Genomic DNA, 21,660 nt, shown 5'->3' with positions numbered 1-21,660 from the left:
CCATGTACATCTATATAAACTGAAAAAGTAGGAAGGAATTAAAGAACTGGGTTTATCTCAGGCCTTCATAATAGAGTATTTTGAAGGTTTTCTTTGCCTTCAAAACTGGAGGCCTACAGAATTCATTGTTACAATGCTTAACATAGCTGACTATGGTATCACATATTGCTTAAAGAACTTGTCATCTAAAATGATTTCCAGCAGCACATGGTAGCACACACCTATAATCCCAGCAACTCAGGAGGCTGAGGCAGAAGAATCTCAAATTCAAGGACAGCCTGGGCAACTTAGCAAAACTCTAACCAGAAGATGAAGAGGAAGAGGAGGAAGAAGAGGAGGAGGAAGAATGATGAGGAAGAGGAGAGGATGAAGAATTAGTGGCTGTCCTGTAATGATGTGTGTAGAGTGTGTGTGTGTGTGTGTGTGTGTGTGTGTGTGTGTGTGTGTTCAGGCAACTGTTTTGCTAAGAATGTGAATTCAAGTGCAGCTCAATATTAGCTTCAGTATAAAAACTGTGTACAGATTTTTGTATAGTGGCTAAGATTCTTTGTAGAGGAAATACATTTTTAAAAATTTAGATCGTAGTTTTTTGAAGGGCTACTACATACAGTTATATTTTAAAGCTTCTGGTGTTGAATGTTCCTAAATATTTAATGGTTTCTTTAATTTCTTGTGTATGGTAGCACAGCAAACAGGTAGGAATTAGTAAATTTGGGGGTTTTTAGGATATTGCATTTTGGTGGGGTTTTTTTGTTTGTTTGTTTTTTTAATTGTGGGGCTGGGGCTGTGGTTCAGTTATAGAGTGCTCTCCTAGCATGTGCGAGGCCCTGGGTTCCATCCTCAGCACCACATAAAAAAATAAGTAAATAAAATAAAGGCATTGTGTCCAACTACACCTAAAAAAATTGTAATAAAATCATGTATATTATTTCTATTGTCTTTGTCTTAATACGCTGAATTAGTTTTCCCTTTAAAAAAATTTATGCCCAATAGTTCTTAGATACAGTAGAGTAAGGTAAAATGTTTTAAATTTTGAAATTCAGATCTGGAATTTAATACACTTTAAGAAGTTCATGAACTTTCAAAGAAAGATTATGCTGTGTGCTTGATAGTTATATTCATTTATTAGGTAACTTGTCCCCCACCCGCTCTGGCCTTAGGAAACTTTATGTAGCTAGGATGGTAAATTCTAAAATGTAAACATTTGATTTTTTTAAAAAACTAACAAAAAAAATTAGTTTTTTATTAAGTTCAAGGTAGAATACCCAAGTAGATTTTGAATTATATCTGAAATCTCGGATCTTAAATTTAGAATTCCAGATAACTAGCTTAAGAAGTATTTAAGATGGCTGTGATATTCCCTGACTAATCTAAATTTCATTACGATTTGTATTTTAGAGGGGATAGCATTTATTTTAGGAATGCTTATTGAGGAGGCAGCAGTTAACTTGTAAATTGATATAAGAGTTATTAGTGAAAGTTGATCATCTTTAGACTAGATATCTACAGAAGTCTTTGTTGACAGTTTGACTATCTTGATTACCTAAGGTTTTTTCTTTTTTTTCTTTTAGAAGAAAATTAAAGATTGAACCCAGAGTCACTGAACCACTGAGTCATGTCCCCATCCCATTTTTGTTTTGTTTAGAGGCAGGGTCTCATTATGTCCTTAGGGTCTTGCTAAGTTGCTGAGGTTGGTCTTAAACTTGCAATCCTGCCTCAGTCTTGTGAGTGGCTGGGATTACAGGTGTGCACTATCTTACCTGGCAAGATTCTCACTGATCATAAAATGAAAATTTGTTTTCAGGTGTTAGGTGACTTAGTACATTAAAATATTTGGGGTAATGTATTTCAGATGCATACCCTAGTGTAGGGCTTCCCATTTCCCTAGCTCTATAGAAATGGTAACTTTGAGCTTATTTTTTCCCATTTGTAATATGGAGTAAATACCTACTTCACAGTGTTTTAATGATGAAAATTTTATAAAGTACTTCAAAATAACACCCAATGCACAGAAAAGATGTTAAACAGAACTTGTTAAAATCTAAATATAGAAATTTTGTGTTAATTTTTATATCTATAGATTAGACCCACAAAGCTGTCCTATTGGGTTTGTCCCCTATCTTTGGGAGACTGACATTCTGTTGTATGCAGTTTGAGAACGCCCATTTGAATCAATAGCAAATCAAGCTTTGAAATGGGTCCTGCCTAGCTCATCTTTGAAATACGAATTTCAGATCTGACTAAAAAAAAAAAAAAAAAAAATGGCTGGGGTGTAAGTCTAGCTCAGTAGGAAACAGTCCCTGAGTTCAATCCCTAGCATAAAAATAAATTAAAAATTTCAGAGTAGAAAGACAAATTTAAAACCTCGGATTCTATAAACAAGAATTCCATCTAGTCTATTTCTTAAAGCATAAAATTAGCTTACACTGAAAAAGGAGGATAATTTGGAATTAAACTTATAGTGTAAAATAGTAAGCAGTAAAACAACTAATTCTAAAGAAAAAAATCTGATTTTTCAGCCACAAGGTTGAAATACTACTATGTCAATCTCATCTTCCACCACTTTCTACTTTTTTTCAGACATCATACTTGCCCTCAGCTTCACCCCTTTAATCTCTTCACTTTCCTACTATTCATATTAAAAACAATCATCCAGTTCAAGTGCTATTTTTTCCCTGACTACTCCCATAATGCAGCCCTCAGGGAAAAAAAAACTCTTCTGAATTTACAAAGTTATTACTGTTTGCATCATTTACAAAGGAGGTACATTCCAAAAAAATTTAAGGGACTTTTATGCTTTTTATTATTTGGAATCCAAGTTAGCTTCCTAGCTTGAGCCGGAAAAACTTTGCTTCAACTATAATATTAGGAATAAATTAAAATAGACAACACTTAAGAAGAAAAGAAATAATTTTGACATTCTATCATTTGTCTCTTTGTCCCTTCCTCCCATCCCCAATGATGTCATGCTGCCTGACACCCACTGAAAAATCTCTACTGAGCAAATAAAATACTCTGTTCAAAATTACTCATCTCTGTTCTAAACAATTTCCACTTTTTTGTTTGTTTTTTCATCAACTCTGACTTTTGGCCAAATAATCTATGAAAAAGAATTTGATTGCAATACTAAGGTACAAACTGACTCATTGGATCTTAGCATCCTTAAAGGATAAATGAGAATGCTATTCACTCAAGTCTTCAACTGCCAAACATTCATTCTGTTCACTTTGTGTAATACAGAACACAAAGTGAACAGGTGCAGACAGGCTTGAGTATGGGAAGGAACACCCTGAATTGGGGAAAGGAAGACCTACCTGGAAGTTTTAACCAAATTTCCTTAAACAGTTCAGGATTTTTACAGGTTTTTATCTTTTCTCATTTCTGAACAAAGACTGTAAACAGCCTGGGACTTTGATATTTAAGGAGGCAGGATGGCATATGGAAAAGACAGTCAATTTATGAACAGCCTAGATTTATTTTCAACCCTCATTGTGTAATTTAATTATGTGATATCTTGGTTCTGATTTGAGTATTTTATTTATGATTGCTGTAGTGATCACTTTTATGGTATGTAATGCTTTCTACATACCAGGAACAATAATCATGCATGTTAATATCATTAATACATCACACGACTTTATAAGTATTCTTATTAACCTTTTTTTCAGATTAAGAAAAAGGGACAGAGAAAGGTTAAATATCTTTTCAAAATCATATAGGTAGAAGTAAGGGATCTGGAATAAGAAGCTAAGTAGTATGACCCAGAGTCCACACTTTTTTATAGTATTAAATTATAGGGGGCAAGGTTCATATCTTGTATTCCTTTTATGTCCTCTAATAAACCTGCAGAAAGGTCTACTCAAAGTTGGTACTCAACAAATACCCTATTAGTTGAGTGTACAATCCAGGGAGGGAGTGATACATGAGGTAACAGACTTTCAAATGTAGGCCAACTCTGATGATGGTTTAAAATTTGATAAAGTTGCTCAGATTTAAGATCATCTGCAAATAATACAGTTAGATCAAACTCTTCCCGTAGATAATAAACAAGAAAGAAAGAAACATGGAGATACAAAAAGCAGTGCTTTCCCTTGGAAATAAGCATTATTTTAAAATAAGAGAGACCAGTGGCTGGGTGCAGTGGTACATGCCTATAATTCCAGCGGTTTGGGATGCTGACCACAGGAGGACTGCAAGTTCAAAGCCAGCCTCAGCAATTTAGCAAGGCCCTAAGCAACTCAGTGAGACCCTGTCTTGAAATAAAACACAAAAAAAGGGTTGGGAATGTGGCTCAATGGTTGAGTGCTTGCCTTGAATGCACAAGGCCCTGGGTTCTAATCATCTATACCAAAAAATCCATACTTTACATTAGGGTTCACTCTTGGTAATTGGGTTTCAACAAATGCATCCATCATCATAGTACAATATAGAGAAGTTTCACTATCTTAAATAGCCTCTGTGTTGCTGTGCACTGTGGTGTATACCTGTAATCCCAGCTAAGAGGATCAGAAGTTCAAGTATAGCCTGGGCAAGTTAGCAAGACTCTATTTCAAAATATAAAATAAAAATGGCTGGAGGCAGGTAGCTCAGAGATAGAACACTCCTGATTCCAACCTCCAATACCACAAGAAGAAGAAAGAAAAAGTCCTCTATGTTCCCCCCATCCCTTAGCTTCTAGCAGCAACTGATATTGTCTCCATAGTTTTGCCTTTTCCAGAATGCCATACAGTTGGAATCATACAGTATGGAGCCTTTTCAGATTGGCTTATTTCACTGAATAATATGCACTTAAGGTTCCTCTGTATTTGATAACTCATTTCTTTTTAGCACTGAATAACATTCTGTTATCTAGATTAATCATAGTTTATTTTTCCATTGACCTACTAAAAGACATCTTGGTTGCCTCCAAAATTTGGAAATTAGGAAAAAAAGATTTTTATCTTAATTTAATTATTTTCTGTCAGTTCTAGGGATTGAACCCAGGGGCTAGACAAATGCTCTACCACTGAGCTACATCCCCAGCCCAAATTTGGCAATTATGAATAAAACTGCTATGAGTATCCATGTGCAGGTTTTAGTTGGATGTGTTTTCAACTCCTTTGTATGAAGACCAAACAGTGCACCTGCTGGATCTAATAGTAAATGCATGTTTAATTTTTTAGGGAACTGCCAAACTGCTAACCTAGTTTATAAATCAAAATTCATTCTTCTGTTACATGAATTCATCTGAATTTGCCAAAGTCTAAGCAAAAAAAAAAAAATCATACACATATCCTACCACAGAGATTCAAAAAATGAGAAAGAAAAGACAGAGGGGGAAGGAGAAAGGAAAAGGAAAGGTATGGTTAGGTAGACAGACACAATCACTTTATTATAGATCCTAATAGTTTTAAAAACTTAAGCAGAACACCTGGAATGCTGTGCCTGATGAAAATACCTTACTTAAAGTAAGTTCCTTCCATTTCCTCTTTGATTCTTGATTTTAGCCCAATAATTCTCAAACTAGGCAAATTATAATTGAGAAGATCAATTTCTCCATAAACAACATAAATATAACAGGTAAAAATGATGCTTACAAGGATGTAATACATTTTTACCTGCTACATCCATATAAATTACTTGGACACTTAAATTTTTCTTTCCCTTCCATTTCTCTTTGCTTCTTAGTGATTTTTCTTAGGAAAAATCTCCTTACCATTTCATTTGCAAACCTAAAAAGTAACACTAATAATCAACAAGCATAATACTGAAATATAAAGTATAGAGACTGAGATACTTTATAAGGAACAAGGAATCCTTTAAAGTAAAATATCTTCAATCTTGAGGCATGCTGCTGATAAAACAGAAAATAATCTACTAATAATTGATTATGCTCCAGGTACTGTGTTTAATATGTCTCATCTGATTCCAAAAACGACTATCATTACAAGAGAAAAAAAAATGAGAGAGTAAGGAAAGTCCTAAGAATTCTAATCACATAACAGAGTATTTGTGTTTTATCTGACTGATCTGTCCAAATCAGGTCTGTAGCTGCCTGTTGCAGAGGTATGCATGTAAATATCTAGCAGTTTTTTTTCAACAAACCATCATCTCTGAACCACTAATCCAAAATCTCATCAGGTATCTTCAAACTTTATATAAATATCAATTTCTAACTAGTCAGGACAGCCAATACTGGCCAATTAGAAATTTATGAACCCCAAAACAATGTAGGGAATTATACAAAGAGAAGAGTAGGTGAGCAAAATGGATGATGGTGTGTTCAGGAGGCTATACAGAACCAAATGTTGGGCCTCTCAGTCAAGTTCCTTAACTCCTCCCCATCAACAAGACCCCTTTCAAATGGGAAGAAGAGTTCCTTCATGGAGGAAAAACCTGGGAATCTGGGAAAGGCTCCAGCAGCATGGAGAAGCTACTCATTCCCTCTCTCCCTACATGGCCCCTCAAAACCAGATTTTTCCTTTGTCTTGAACTTGAAAAAATTTTAGGGAACAATAAAAACAGACTACACCTTGTGGGAAGGAAAGAATACAAGAATGCACAGTATTGCATTTCTACTTGGTTTCCTCATGCTTAGATAGACAGTAGCAGAAGGTGGAGGCCACTGGATGTTTCAAGAGGTTACTAGTTCTAATTCTGGTCCTTCCCATTCACCCTTCACCTATCCTCCATATAACCACCTTTCATTCGAAACCAATTAAATTACTCTCTTGCCAGATATGGTGATACAGTGAAAAACATTACATACTTAATCTTAGCATTTGTAAAGAAGTTAATGTGTCCATTTACAAAAAAAAAAAAAAAGACACAGGCAATGTGCCCTGAGATAATGTGCCCTTAGATCACTTAGCAAATAGGTAATAGATTCAAGATTTAAACCCAGGCTCTCTCCTTACTTTATTGTTTCCTTTGCTGAAAAAAAAAAGATTTTTAATTTGAATCCATCCCATTTATTGATTCTTGATTTTACTTCTTGTGTTTTAGGAGTCTGGTTAAGGAAGTCAGATCCTAGGCCAACATGAAGATTTGGGCCTATTTTTTCTTCTATTGGGCACAGGTCTCTGTTCTAGTGCCAAAGTCTTTGATCCACTTTTAGTTGATTTTTTGAAAACAGAGAGAGAGGTGTTTAATTTCATTTTGCTACATATGGATTTCCAGTTTTGCCAGCACCATTTGTTAGATCTCCAGTGAATGTTTTTGGCACTGTTGTCTAGTATGATATAACTGTATTTATGTGGGTTTGTCTCTGTGTCCCTTATTCTGTACCATTGGTCTAGAAGTCTATTTTGGTGCCAATACCATGCAGTTTTTATTACTATAGTTCTGTGGTACAGTTTAAGGTCTGGTATTGTGATGCCTCCTGCTTTACTTTTCTTGCTGAGGATTGCTTTAGCTATTCTGGGTCTCTTATTTTTCCAAATAAATTTCATGATTTTCTATTTCTATGAAGAATGTCATTGGAATTTTAATAGGAATTGCATTAAATCTGTATAACGCTTTTGGTAGTATGGTCATTTTGACAATATTAATTGTGCCTATCCAGGAGTATGGGAGATCTCTCCATCTTTTTGAAGTTTCCTTCAATTTCTTTCCTTAGTGTTCTGCAGTTTTCATTGTAGAGGTCTTTCACCTCTTTTGTTAGATTGATTCCCAGTTTGGTTTTTTTTTTTTTTTTTTGAGGCTATTGTGAATGCAGCAGTTTTCCTAATTTATCTTTCAGTGGATTCACTGTTGATGAATAGAAATGCATTTGATTTATGGGTGATTTTATATCTTGCTACTTTGCTGAATTCATTTATTAATTCTAGAAGTTTTCTGGTGGAATTTTTTGGATCTTCTAGATATAGAATCATGTCATCAGCAAACAGTGATAGTTTCAGTTCTTCTTTACCTATGTGTATCCTTTTAATTTCTTTCTTTCATCAAATTGCTCTGGCTAAAGTTTCAAGGATGATGTTGAATAGAAGTGGTGAAAGAGGATATCCTTGTCTTGTTCCAGTTTTTAGCAGGAATGCTTTCAATTTTTCTCCATTTAGAATGATGCTGAACTTGGGTTTAGCATATATAGCTTTTACAATGTTGAGGTATGTTCCTACTATCCCTAGTTTTTCTAGTATTTTGAACATGAAGGTGTGCTGTATTTTGACAAATGCTTTGTCTGCATCTATTGGGATGATCATATGATTCTTGTTTTTAAGTCTATTAATATGATATATTATTGATTTCCATATGTTGAACCAACCCTGCATCCCTGGAATAAATCCCACTTGATCGTGGTGCATAATCTTTTTAATATGTTTTTGTATGCGATTTGCCAGAATTTTATTGAGAATTTTTGCACCTATGTTCATCAGGGATATTGGTCTGAAGTTTTCTTTCCTTGATGTGTCTGTCTGATTTTGGTATCAGGGAGATATTAGTCTCTAGGATATATAAAGAACTCAAAAAAGTTAACACCAAAAAAACAAATAACCCAATCCAAAATGGACTAAGGAACTGAACAGACGCTTCACAGAAGAAGAAAAAATAGTAATACTCACACTAGATTAAGGGATTGATAGGCAGAATAATCTGTGTGTCCAAGTCTTAGATGGTTATTTGCTGGCTCTATTAAATCAGCAAGTTGTTTTACCTTAATTAGAAAATGAAGATGCTACCATGTTTTATTTTTATTTATTTATTTATTTATTTAGTTTAAAATTCAAAGATCCTGTTTATTTATTTAATAAAATATAGGCAAATTCCACATTTGTTAATCAGCAAGTAGAACACTATTAATCATTACTCTAAAATTCACCCTAATGATCTGTCTACATGATAAATCTCATATAATCAGTTTTCCTGTGCTTTTAACCTTTTTTTTTTAAAGTTTTATTTTTTTATTTATTTTTTATTTTTTTATTGTTGGTCATTCAAAACATTACATAGTTCTTAATATATCATATTTCACAGTTTGATTCAAGTGGGTTATGAACTCCCAATTTTACCCCGTATACAGATTGTTGTATCACATCAGTTACCCTTCCATTGATTTACATATTGCCGTTCTAGTGAATGATGTATTCTGCTATCTATCCTATTCTCTACTATCCCCCCTCCCCTCCCCTCCCCTTTTCTCTCTCTACCCCCTCTACTGTAAATCATTTCTTCCACTTGTATTATCTTGTCTTACCCCTCCTTTCCTCTTATATGTAATTTTGTATATCCCTGAGGATCACCTTCCATTTCCATGCACTTTCCCTTCTCGCTCCCTTTCCCTCCCACCTCTCATCCCTGTTTAATGTTAATCTTCTTCTCCAGCTCTTCGTCCCTACCCTGTCCTTGGTTACTCCCCTTATATCAAGGGAGTCATTTGGCATTTGTTTTTTAAAGATTGACTAGCTTCACTTAGCATAATCTGCTCTAATGCCATCCATTTCCCTCCAAATTCTACGATTTTGTCATTTTTTAATGCAGAGTAATACTCCATTGTGTATAAATGCCACATTTTTTTAATCCATTCATCTATTGAAGGGCATCTAGGTTGGTTCCACAATCTTGCTATTGTGAATTGTGCTGCTATGAACATCGATGTAGCAGTGTCCCTGTAGCATGCTCTTATTAGGTCTTTAGGGAATAGACCCAGAAGGGGAATAGCTGGGTCAAATGATGGTTCCATTCCCAGCTTTCCAAGAAATCTCCATACTGCTTTCCAAATTGGCTGCACCAATTTGCAGTCCCACCAACAATGAACAAGTGTACCCTTTTCCCCGCATCCTCTCCAGCACTTGTTGTTGTTGGACTTCATGATGGCTGCCAATCTTACTGGAGTGAGATGGTATCTTAGGGTGGTTTTGATTTGCATTTCTCTGACTGCTAGCGATGGTGAGCATTTTTTCATGTACTTATTGATTGATTGTATGTCCTCCTCTGAGAAGTGTCTGTTCAGGTCCTTGGCCCATTTATTGATTGGGTTATTTGTTATCTTATTGTCTAATTTTTTGAGTTCTTTGTATATTCTGGATATTAGGGCTCTATCTGAAGTGTGTGGAGTAAAGATTTGTTCCCAGGATGTAGACTCCCTGTTTATCTCTCTTATTGTTTCTTTTGCTGAGAAAAAACTTTTTAGTTTGAGTAAGTCCCATTTGTTGATTCTAGTTGTTAATTCTTGCGCTATGGGTGTCCTATTGAGGAATTTGAAGCCCGACCCCACAGTATGTAGATCAGCTACCATGTTTTAAAGAGAGCTTCAAAAAAGATCAAATAAAAGAACATCACTCTCAAACTTTCTGCCAAAGTATCACAATGGTAGAGAAAATGAATCATGGAGGGCTGGGGTTGTGGCTCAGTGGTAGAGCACTTGTCTAGCATGTATAAGGCACAGAGTTTGATACTCAGCACCACATATAAATAAATAAAAATCCATTGACAACTAAAAAAACATTCTTAAAAAATGAATCATGGAGCATTCTTAAAAACTTGCAGAAACCTAGTTATTTTAATTATTGTGAACAGTGCCTTCAATAAACATGGGAGTACATAAATCCCTTTGAGAAACTCATTTCACTTCCTTCAGATATATACCAGTAGTAGAACTGCTGGGTCATGGGTCATGTGGTAGTTTTATTTTTAAGTTTTTGAGCATCTGCATAACCATCTGCCATATGGCTATACTAATTTATGTTCCTACCAACAGTGTATAAGAGTTCCCTTTCTCTACATCCTCACCAGTACTTGTTACCCTTTGTCTTTTTGATAACTGCCACTCAATATGGAATGAAGTGATATCTCCTTGTGGTTTTGATTTGTAATTCCCTGATGACGAATGATAATGAGCTTTTGTGTGCGTGCGTGCGTGCGTGCGTGCGTGCGTGCGTGTGTGTGTGTGTGTGTGTGTGTGTGTGTGTTGGGTGGGGGTACTGGGGATTGAACCCAGGGGTGCTTTACCAGTGAACTACATCATCTGTGCTTTTTTTTTTTCTTTTTGAGACAGGATCCTGCTAAGTTGCTGAGAGTCTCACTAAGTTGCCCAGGAAGGCCTTAGACTGGAGACCCTCTTGTCTAGCCTCCCCAGTCACTGGGATTATGTACAAGTGCCACTGTATCTGGCAATGAGCAGTTCTGCATATGCATATTGGCCATTTGTATGTCTTCTTTTGATAAATGCTGAATATGCATTTTTTCAATTGTTTTGTTGTTGTTGTTTTGTTTTTGCTATGAACTGTGTCCTTTATATATCCTGGGTAGTAACCCCTTGTCAGATGTACAGGTTACAGATATTTTCTCCTATTTTGTGGACTGTTTCTTTACTTGGCTGACTGTCTACTTTCATGTGCAGGTATTCTATTGCACAATCAAGCGACTAAACTTAACAATAAAGTATTGTACATTTCAAAATAGCTAGATGAGAAGATTTTGAATGTTTCACCACAAAGGAATGATAAATGTTTGAGATGATGAATATACTAATTATCCTGACCTAGTTATTACACAATGTATACATGTACTGAAACATCATATTGTATCCTGTAAATATGTACAATTATTATGTATATTACATACACTGTGTCAATTGAAAGAAATCAAGTTTTCTTTTTCCAGTCACAAACATCAGAGAAAAAGATGAATTTCTTAAAATATTTTTATGTTGATGTTTGCTGAGTTAAAATTGGCATTTTGAGATATTTAGAGGTCTATCTTGGACTTTAAAACACTCAAAATATTAAACTCTGAAATTTAAAAAAAATTCATTACAAGTGTGGTGAGTGCTGTAAATAGGAAATTCAGGTTATACTGCCTACATAAGTGGAAAAAACAATCTGGGAAGTCCACAGGGAAAAGTTATTTTCTAATTTCCTGCCTCTTTATGACTGAGTTGAGACAACCCAACTCCTGTCACTTGAGACATTCTCTCTCTCTCATAACACACACACACACACACACACACACACACACACACACACACAGAATTTCTTTCAAAAATCCAACGAAGTCAATCAAGAATGTTTCAAATTTCACTTATTTACAATGTTCAGTATCAGGCTATGTAGTCCAGGTTGACTATTCTATTTTTCAAGAAAAGAACATATATACTGGGGGTGGTGGCGCATGCCTGTAATCCTAGCAGTTCAGGGGGCTGAGACAGGAGGATCACAAGTTCAAAGCCAGCCTCAGCAATGGCCAGGTGCTAAGCAACTCAGTGAGACCCTGTCTTCAAATAAAATACAAAATAGGGGTGGGGATGTGGCTCAGTGGTTGAGTGCCCCTGAGTTCAATCCCCAGTACCAACCTCATGCCAAAAAAAAAAAAAAAATGTATAAGAGAACAAGTAATAACAGTAGATCTATTTTCCCAAAGACACTGAATTTGCATGTTTGAGTTAAATCAGTGAAAAAAAAATACAACCTCTTTTAACAATTAAGCATCTAAAGCAAAAGTTTCCACTCCTGGTTCATATACACAGAATCTCAGCTTTCCTTATGTGTAAAATGAGAACATCAAAATGAAACAACAATGTCTTAGGCCCCTTACTACATTCATATACAGCATTGGTATGAAACTTGAGGGTCTGGGTTTTTTGTTTGGTTTGGTTTGGTTTGGTTTTTGGTGCTGAAGATATAACACAGGAGTGCTTTACCACTGAGCCACATCCCCAGTCTTTTTATTTTTTTATTCTGAGACAGGTATTTCCTAAGTTCCTGAGGCTATCTTGGAACTTGGGATCCTTCTGCTTCAGTCTCCAGAGTCACTGGTATTATAGACAAGTGTCACTATGCATGGCTCAAACTTGACTTTTTAAACTCACATGATATTATGCATTCCTTTAATTAGTATTTTTCATTTTTTAATTACCCACCAGTTACTATGTATTCATATAACCACTACATATTAATTTTACTTCTAAATCTGCTCAGATAAAAGAAATGACACTGAATTTTGTCTTCAAAATCTCAAAGAAAATATTTTCTTTTTTTTTTTTTTTTTAAATAATATTAAGTTGTAGGTGGGAACAATATCTTTATTTTATTTACTTATACATGGTGTTGAGGATCGAACCCAGGGCCTCACATGTGTTAGTCAAGCGATCTACCACTGAGCCACAACCCCAGACCTCAAAGAAAATATTTTCAATCTGAGAATTTAAAAATAATCCCACCACTATCTTATTATTCTGCCAAGAAATTTTTTACTTATATCCAATCATAGTGAGAGGGGGAAAAATGTATTCTTCAAATTTTGGAAAATTCCACTCGGAATTCCAGCAAAGCTGGCTCTATTCCCATTCTGGCATAAATGCATCATGTGTCAGCTCCCTCTCTGCCACTTCTCAGCTGAACCTCTCCCCAAGGAGTTCACACTCAGCAAAGCCTAAAGGGAGAGTGAAGAAGAAACTCTGCAGTCACACAGGAATCTGCCCAACACAAATATTCATACCAATGCCCTTTCACATTTCCTCTTTTGATTCAAAAAAATGCACTGGAAGCTTTCAATTCAAAGAGAAATAAAATCAAAACCTTCCAAAATACTTTCAAGGAATCAATGAGAGAAAAATGTGGAAGATGCCATAACCTTAAGTTACAAGTTTCTTGGTGTGTCAGCTATGAATAAAATGTTTATCAAGCAACGACCTCAGAACTCCTCAAACTAGATGAATGTCCTTAGGGTTTTGTTTAGTTGGTGTGTGTGTGGGGGGAGTGGATCAAACCTAGGGTCTCCTACAAATTAGGCAAGCTTGAGCAACAAACCCAGCCCTTTTTAGTTTTTGCCTTTTTTTTAAGAAATTAAAATTTTAAGTCTTTTAGATTGTTCCAGTTTTATTCTTGGATGCTTCAATTTATAAATATTTTAGACAGTTTGATAAGTAAGAATGAGGGTAAATAATCATTTCACCCTGTCAGAGGGGAAGTAATACTTCAGATTTCTTATTCACCTCTTACCGTGGAATATTCTCTAATTACAATCTGAAAGATCTGAGGAAAAAATGGCATGAACTTTTAAACAATATTGAACCTCTGTCCTGTTTTTTTCTGACAATATCTTTTCTGAATTCTTCCCAAATGTAGCAGTAAAATATTTTATTTGTATATCTGCCTTAGCTCATCTGAATCTTACAAAACAATGACGAGGTTAGGGTGAGAATCATTAAATGTCCACGTGTAGATTTTTAAACTAAGGCTTAAGGAGATTCAGAGACTCACTCAACTAGATGCAACTTATAATAAGAAAAAAAAGAGGACACTATGACTTCAAAAACTCCCTTCTTGAAGCTGCTTTATTGTCTTGTCACAGTAGTTTAGTTGACATTTTCTAAAATTTTATGTTAGTGGAATCATCTAATATGGACTTTTTTTGGTGTAGTTTTTATTTTTTACTTCAGAATAATTATTTTAAGAGCTATTAATATAATTAATTGTATGTCATAACAGTCCATTTCCTTTTTATTGCTGAATACGATGTCATTGTATGAATGTACCACAAGTTCTTTATACATTCTCTAGTTGAGGGACATTTAAATTATTTACCTTTTGGAGCTATCATAAATAGTTCGAATATCACAAGAGATGTAACAGCTGTGAAGGGGCTATAGGACCCAAAGAAGACACATATTCCAAAGTCAGGTGACAGAAAGTATTTCATCCAGGAAAAAAAAAGATTCACCCCAAAGAGATGGGAATGTATCCCAGTACAGTCACTCTAGCCTTACAAGATGATTAACAGGTGTGCGCCCTTAAATTTTATCAGGAAAACATCTATCTAAATATAAATGGTGTATGATACATTCATGTTTTAGAAATCTAATATGCAAAGAAAAAAAGATCTTAAAAAGGCAGCAATAAAACTGATGTAAACAACTACAACAGTAGCTAACTTGAGCATTATCTACAAATCAGGCACTATGCTGAGCTTTATAAGATTTATATATAGCAACATGCAGTGGCACACTTCTGTAATCTCAGCAGCTCAGGAGGCAGGAGCATCACAAATTCAAAGCTGGTCCCAGCAAGTTACTGAGGCCCTAAGCAACTTAGTGAGACCCTGTCTCAAAATAAAAAATAAAGGGGCTGGGTATGTGGCTCAAGTGGGAGCATGCTCGCCTAGCATGCGTGAGGTACTGGGTTCGATCCTCAGCACCACATAAAAATAAAATAAAGACATCGTGTGTCCACCTGAAGCAAATAAATAAATAAATAAATAAATCACCCCTGGGTTCAATATCTGGTACCAAGAAAAAAAAAAAAAACATTATATGTAGCTGCCAGGCCTGGTTACCAAGAGCTGAGGCACAAGTATCCCGAGTTCAAAGCCAGCCTCAGCACTTAGTGAGACCCTGTCCCAAAATAAAACATAATAAGGGGCTGGGGATGTAGCTCAGTGATAAAGCACTCCTGGGTTCAATCCCCGTATTACACACATACACACAAAAGATATAGATATATTGCAAAGTGATCATGCTCTCCATTTTACAAGTGAAGAAACCAAAGGCAAAGAGGAGTTAAGAATGTGGACCTAAGGTCCTATAGCTATAAGAGGTAGAGTCAGATTTGCCTGACTCCAGACATGTGTTTCAAGGCTACGCTAATTCACTGTTTTCTCTTCAGGTCTCACATGCTTTCCAGCTGGCTTAGAAGATACCTTCTTTGAGCCAATGATACTATCACTTAAACCACACTACTCCTCTGTTTTTAATTTTGTACACATCAAGTAACTTTCTAATATTTACTTGTTTATAACAGCCTATTTTCTCTATGGAAAAAAAAAGCATCCTCAATTTTCTTAACTAGCCACTGCTTTCCTGAAAGTATGGCTCAACTTCAATCGAGTCCCTTCCAATAATCACAAATTCTGGATAAAGTTTTAATATCTGTGACTTCATCTCAATTATTTCTATATGAAACTTCAGGGAAAGGAAGGAAAACAGGCCAGTCACAGGACAGAAGACAGAAAAAGGAGACAAAAACTACACAAGTATGTATGTGTGCATGTGTGCTACATACATTGCTGGATGATCTGGGCTTAACTCTACAAAAGGGGAGAAAAGTTTTATCACAGCAAATATGTCAAAGCCTGAAAGTCCCAGAAGTACCTCCCAAAGAGGATTAAGATCACCTCAAGTTAGAGCCAAACTTCAAAAGAAAATTCACAGTAAGCAGTGCAAATGTCAAATTCTGGTTGTTTTATTTTTGTTTTTGTTTTTCAGTACTGGGGATTGAATATCTGAGCTACATTCCCAGCCCTTTTATTTTTTGAGACAGGGTCTTACTAAGTTGCTTAGGGCCTGGCTAAATTGCTGAGGCTGGCCTTGAACTTGTGATCCTCCTGAGATTGCAGGCATGTGCCACCCACTGTGTCTGCTGTTTATTTGGTTTTGTTTCTTGTTGTGCTGGGGATAGAACCCAGATTCTCATGCATGCTAGGCAAGTGCTCTACCATTGAGCAACATCCCCAGCCCAAACTCTGGTTGTTTTTATGGTGTATTTTGAGCAGCCAATAGGGCTCCATGTGAATATTGATGTCTTTCCACAGAACCATGTGAATATTGATGCCCTTTCCTATGTGCCATCCTACTGCAACCATGTGGAGCTCATCAACATTTGATAAAGATAACAGCAAAATGGCCCTTTTAGTACTCTGAAATATATCAGACCACCACAGAAGATACATGCTGAAAGCAGGCATTAAAATTACCTAATCAATCCTCTTCTCTCAAAGATGAGAGAATTGAGGCTAAAAGGGTAATTTGAGCAACATGTACAAAGTGGAAAGGACTTAAATGAAATATCTTATTTAAAAGCAGAGAGTTAAAGAAAATCAAATCAAAGATAATCAAAACCTTTTAAGAAGAAAAATGTCTTTTAGCTTCTTTTTTACCCAAAATGTCACAAATTACACTCTCTCCTTCTTGCAAAAGATGGCTTACATCATGTCAAATTAGATCTTTTCTCATATACATACTAATTGCTTCAGGCAGACACACTACCATACTGTTCTTTTATATTCAACTCTAAGTCCAATCATCTAACTGAAGCATTTTCACAACTAATTATTGCTAAAACTCAGCAAGTATGCTTATTAATTCCATCCCTTTAGAAAAAAAAAGTAGAGGTAGCATAATCTAAATGTAAAGTGACCCTACTTTTAGAAATTAGATAATGAACTGAACATGACAGTGGATGCCTTGAATCTGAGCTACTTGGGATCCTAAGGCAGGAAGATCCCATATTTGAGGCCAGCCTGGGCAACTTTGCAAGATCCTGTCTTAAAATGAAATATAAAAAGGGATGGGGAAATAGCTCAGTGGTAGAGCACTTTCCTAGCATGTTTGAGGCCCTGGATTCAATCTCCAGCATCAAAACCAAAGAAAAAAAAATTAAAAATGAGAATTAAATACTTCAGAATTTTTATTATTTCTAAGACCCTCCAAAGGAGGGGATACCAGCTATATATTTATTTTTTTTAAATGATTAACCTGCAACACAAAGCCCTGCCAGTGGTTCTCAGCAGTGCTCAATGGTAAGCACAATGCATCTCAGAACAAAGGAAATGTGGAATACATATTTTGGAAATATCTGTCTTAAGGAACTTCATTGGTATTTCAATATCTTTAATCAAGAGGAAAAGGAGCTGGGTACAGTGGCACATGCTTGTAATCATTACAGCTCGGGAGGCTGAACCAAGAGGATCATGCGTTCAAAGCCAGCCTCAGCAAAAGTAAGGCACTAAGCAACTCAGTGAGACCCTGTCCCTAAATAAAATACAAAAACAGGACTGGGGATGTGGCTCAGTGGTCAAGTGCCCCTGAGTTCAATCTCTAGTACCAAAAAAAAGGAAAAGGAAAAGGAATAACACAGCCTTAGATTTACCAAGTGTTTCTCCCATATGTATATAAATCAGTTTGACTATCTGGGAGGATGAGAGAGGACAATCTGATCTCACTCACTTGATAGAAAAGAAAATTTCAATTCTGAGATATTCAATGGTCCTTGTGACTATCGATTTCTATTCAGAGACTATTCTTCTGTAAAGCTATTTGGTCTATAACACTAGAAAGAGACTTGATGCTAGCTAGATATTTTTTCCAGTGTTAACTGATATATTACACAATAACTGATATAATATACATATTATATTATATACATAATATATCATGACTTTCTGGTATATAATTTTTGTTGCTCTAGTACTTAACCCAACAATTATACTAGTCAAAACCAATTTTAACCTACAAAGCTACTGACACCTATAACATGCAAATTTCACTAATGTAGGAGACCCCTGGATGTTCAGCTTAAAATACATGTCAGCTATTTGCCCATAATGAGAAGATTCTGAGTTACGTATGAATTAACTGATTTATCCATTCACATTCTCTTCCCTACTCCTCCCCCTTAATCTCCTTCCTTCATTGCCCCACTTTAATGATGTAGAGTGAGAGTTGGCAAATATTTTCTGAAAAGGGTCAGACAGTAAATAGGGTAGGCTTTGTAAGCTCTGCTTTGTAGCAGGAAAGGAGCTTCAGACAATCTATAAATGAATGGGTGTGACTATGTTCCAATAAACTGTTATTTACAAAAATAGGCACTAAGAAACAAAATGCAGGGCTGGGATCCTGGCTCAGTGGTAGACCACTCACCTAGCACATGCAAGGCACTGGGTTTGATCCTCAGTACTACATAAAAATAAATAGGTAAAATAAAGGTATTGTGTCCAACTATAACTAAAAAATATATATATTAAAAAGGGAAACAAAATGCATTCTGCTGTCATGTATAACTAATTAGAACAAATTTAAAAAATAAAAATAAATAAAAAACCAGGCATTAAGCCAGATTTGACTTACTAGGCTATAGTTTGCCAACTCTGCCACGGAGTCATAATTTTAAAACTTTAGCCCACACAGAATCTTGTTCAGGACTTCTTAATACACAGATTTCTGGGTCCCATCCTTAAACTGATTAAGTAGGTATGTAGAAGAGCTGGAAACTTTGCATTTTTAATAATTTCCTAAGGAAGGCTGATGTGTTAATCCCAAGGACCACACTTTTGAGAACTACTGGTATAGAATAATGGCCGACACTATGTTCAATGAAAGGTTGAAATATAATGAACAGTTAATAAGAAAGGTGGAAATCATATGTTGCAAACATGATTGTTGCTTTTACAGAATATTTCATACGAGGACTTACTGTTAAGTGCCATAATATTATCTGTTCCCGGATGGTGGAAATTTATTCCCATGCGACCTAAAAAAATAAAGTAATTTTATTTTAAGCCAAAGAAAACTCAATATAATAATTTCAGACACATTATAAAATATTAACATTACAAAAAGTTAAAACAGATCAATCTATAACAAAAATGCTACTAAAGGCCAAAGCAATTACAACTTTGTAAATCAAGTCATAAAACATACACATGAAAAGTCTTAAAACAAAGGCAAAGTCTCAATACAAATAAAATACAACAAAACAAAAAAGAAGCTTCTGTTATAATAGTCTGAAATTTTCACATCTTCCACATTCCAATTTGAACATGCCAATTCCCTGTATTAAGAATTTAATTTAAACAATCATTCATAGTGCCTTTCAAATTCAAGCAGCCAAAAAAAAAAGTATATAAACTTGAAGCTTAGAGACAATAAAAAGAAACAGGTTTCATAATGACTCAAAATTGCAACATAATTATTAGAATGGCAACCAGAAGAAAGATAGTGAAATTTATGTAACAGAGTGGGGAAAAAATTACTGGTTTAAAAATATAGAGAGTTTTTATGCTTTCCCCATCATTAACTAGTTTTATGACCTTGGGCATAATATTAATTTCCAGACCTTTATTCTTACAATTATTACAGGAGTTGAAAATTTTTGGCCATATTGGTCAACTGCCTGTTTTTGTATGTCTCTGAGCTAAGAACTATTTTGACATTTTTAAAGGGTTGCAAAATCAAACAAAAACAAATAATAATATGCGATAGAGGCCATGTGGCCTATAAAGCCTAAAATATTTACTTTTTAGCCCTTCACAGAGTTTCGAAATCTCTGGTCTACTAGATGATGAGCTGGAATCAGAAGTTTCAACTAATGACCCTCAGGGATAAAAGTGAAAGATGTAGATATTTGATTTTTTTTTCATTTGTTATTTGAGACCAAGAAGTGGATATATCAATAGAAAAATTAAACAGTATCTTGTATGGGGGAAAATGTACTTGGTAAAATTTTTTGACCAATTCTTTCAACAAAACAGTTATTAACACAACAGTTTTTAAAGCTAATATGTATAAACTTGGTTCTACAAGGTTTTGTTTTGTTGCTGTTCTGAGGACTGAATTCAGAGAATCACTCTACCACGGAGCTTTTTTTTTGGTGTTTTTGTTTTTTGGTACTGGGAATTTAACCCAGGGGTGCTTTACTTCTGGGTTACATCCCAGCCCTTTTTAAAATTTTTTGACACAGAGTTTCCCAAAGTTGCTTAGGGCCTCAGTAAATTGCTGAGGTTGGCCTCGAACTTGCAATCTCCTGCCTCAGCCTCTCAAATTGCTGTGATTATAGGCATGTACCACTATACCTAGCTCTTTGAGGTTTTAATGTCCAGTTATGTCAAGGATTATGAAATTCTCAGAAAATGTTAATTCTATTTCACAACCACTATTTAAATTTAAAAATGTCAAGCATATATGTGGGGAGAAAACAGTTATTAACAGAGAAAGCTGGAGATAAAGTAAAATCGATCGATTTTTACAATGAATATGATTTTATACATAATTGCAAAAGAGACAATTATTACTTGGTATTAAACTCTGTTATTGAAGATTACAGGAAAAAAAGCATCATCAAGCTCTTCTGGCACAAAAGCATCACAGAAGAAGAAACAGAGCAGTTACCTCGAATAAAAAGGAGGAATTATAAAGTCCTAGGAAAAAATTATGTTTTTTTACCTAAACAAAACATCCTAATTTCTTAAATATTCTATGATAATTTGTGAAAGGTCATTTCATACTAAGAATTAGTGAAGGGCTGGGGGTGTAGCTCATTGGAAGAATACTTGCCTAGTGTGTGCAAAGCCCTGGGTTTAATTCTCAGCTCCCTCAAAACAACAAAAAGTGTATAAAAATCAAATTCCTCAGAAGTGTAGGTGTATCACTTGCATTGATGTGTGTGTGTGTGTGTGTGTGTGTGTGTGTGTGTGTAAGAACAGAAAAATCATCAACAATTTATGAATTCTAATAAAATTTTTCTAATTTGCCAGTAAGCATTTTACAGGGATTTCAATAAAAATGATTTTGTTTTTATTATTTTAAATCTTATTAGGACAAAGAATATTGCAATTGTCCTAGTTTTGTAGAGACTATCTTGCTAGCATTTATAATATACTAAAATTCCTATTCAGAATCCATTATAATGGTTTTGACAGAAAATCCATGCCTATTTTTATAGATTTCAGACCTTTTTGTATTTATTAGAAGCTAATTATTAGAAATTTCAAAAAGTATCCCATTGTTGGAAGACACACCTAATGTATCTACATATGCAAATGTTCCATATGCCTTGTTATGTTTTCTGATTTTTAAGTCATTTTAAAGTCCCTGAACATTATGGTTCATACTATATGTAATGAGTGCTATCTCCTACCATAACCTTCATCAGAAACTATTATAGAAGAATCTGTCACCAGAACAGGGTTTTG

The 21,660-nt window shown here is 35.1% G+C and overlaps 1 protein-coding gene across 7 annotated transcripts in view; it reads right to left on the bottom strand.

Moving 5' to 3' along the window:
* Cpeb3 (cytoplasmic polyadenylation element binding protein 3) overlaps positions 1–21,660 on the bottom strand; it is a 181,125-nt gene that overhangs the window by 80,342 nt on the left and 79,123 nt on the right. For all 7 annotated transcript variants that reach the window (XM_078038110.1, XM_078038113.1, XM_078038122.1 and 4 more), the window contains exon 4: positions 19,164–19,220. In XM_078038110.1, coding sequence (XP_077894236.1) covers positions 19,164–19,220 — 57 coding nt within the window. The remainder of the gene's footprint in view (positions 1–19,163; positions 19,221–21,660) is intronic.

Source organism: Ictidomys tridecemlineatus, chromosome 1 (assembly GCF_052094955.1).
Source record: "Ictidomys tridecemlineatus isolate mIctTri1 chromosome 1, mIctTri1.hap1, whole genome shotgun sequence".
NCBI classification, from domain to species: Eukaryota; Metazoa; Chordata; class Mammalia; order Rodentia; family Sciuridae; genus Ictidomys; species Ictidomys tridecemlineatus.
The sequence above is the reverse complement of the archived record's forward strand: the minus strand, read 5'-3'. Positions and strand labels throughout refer to the sequence as shown.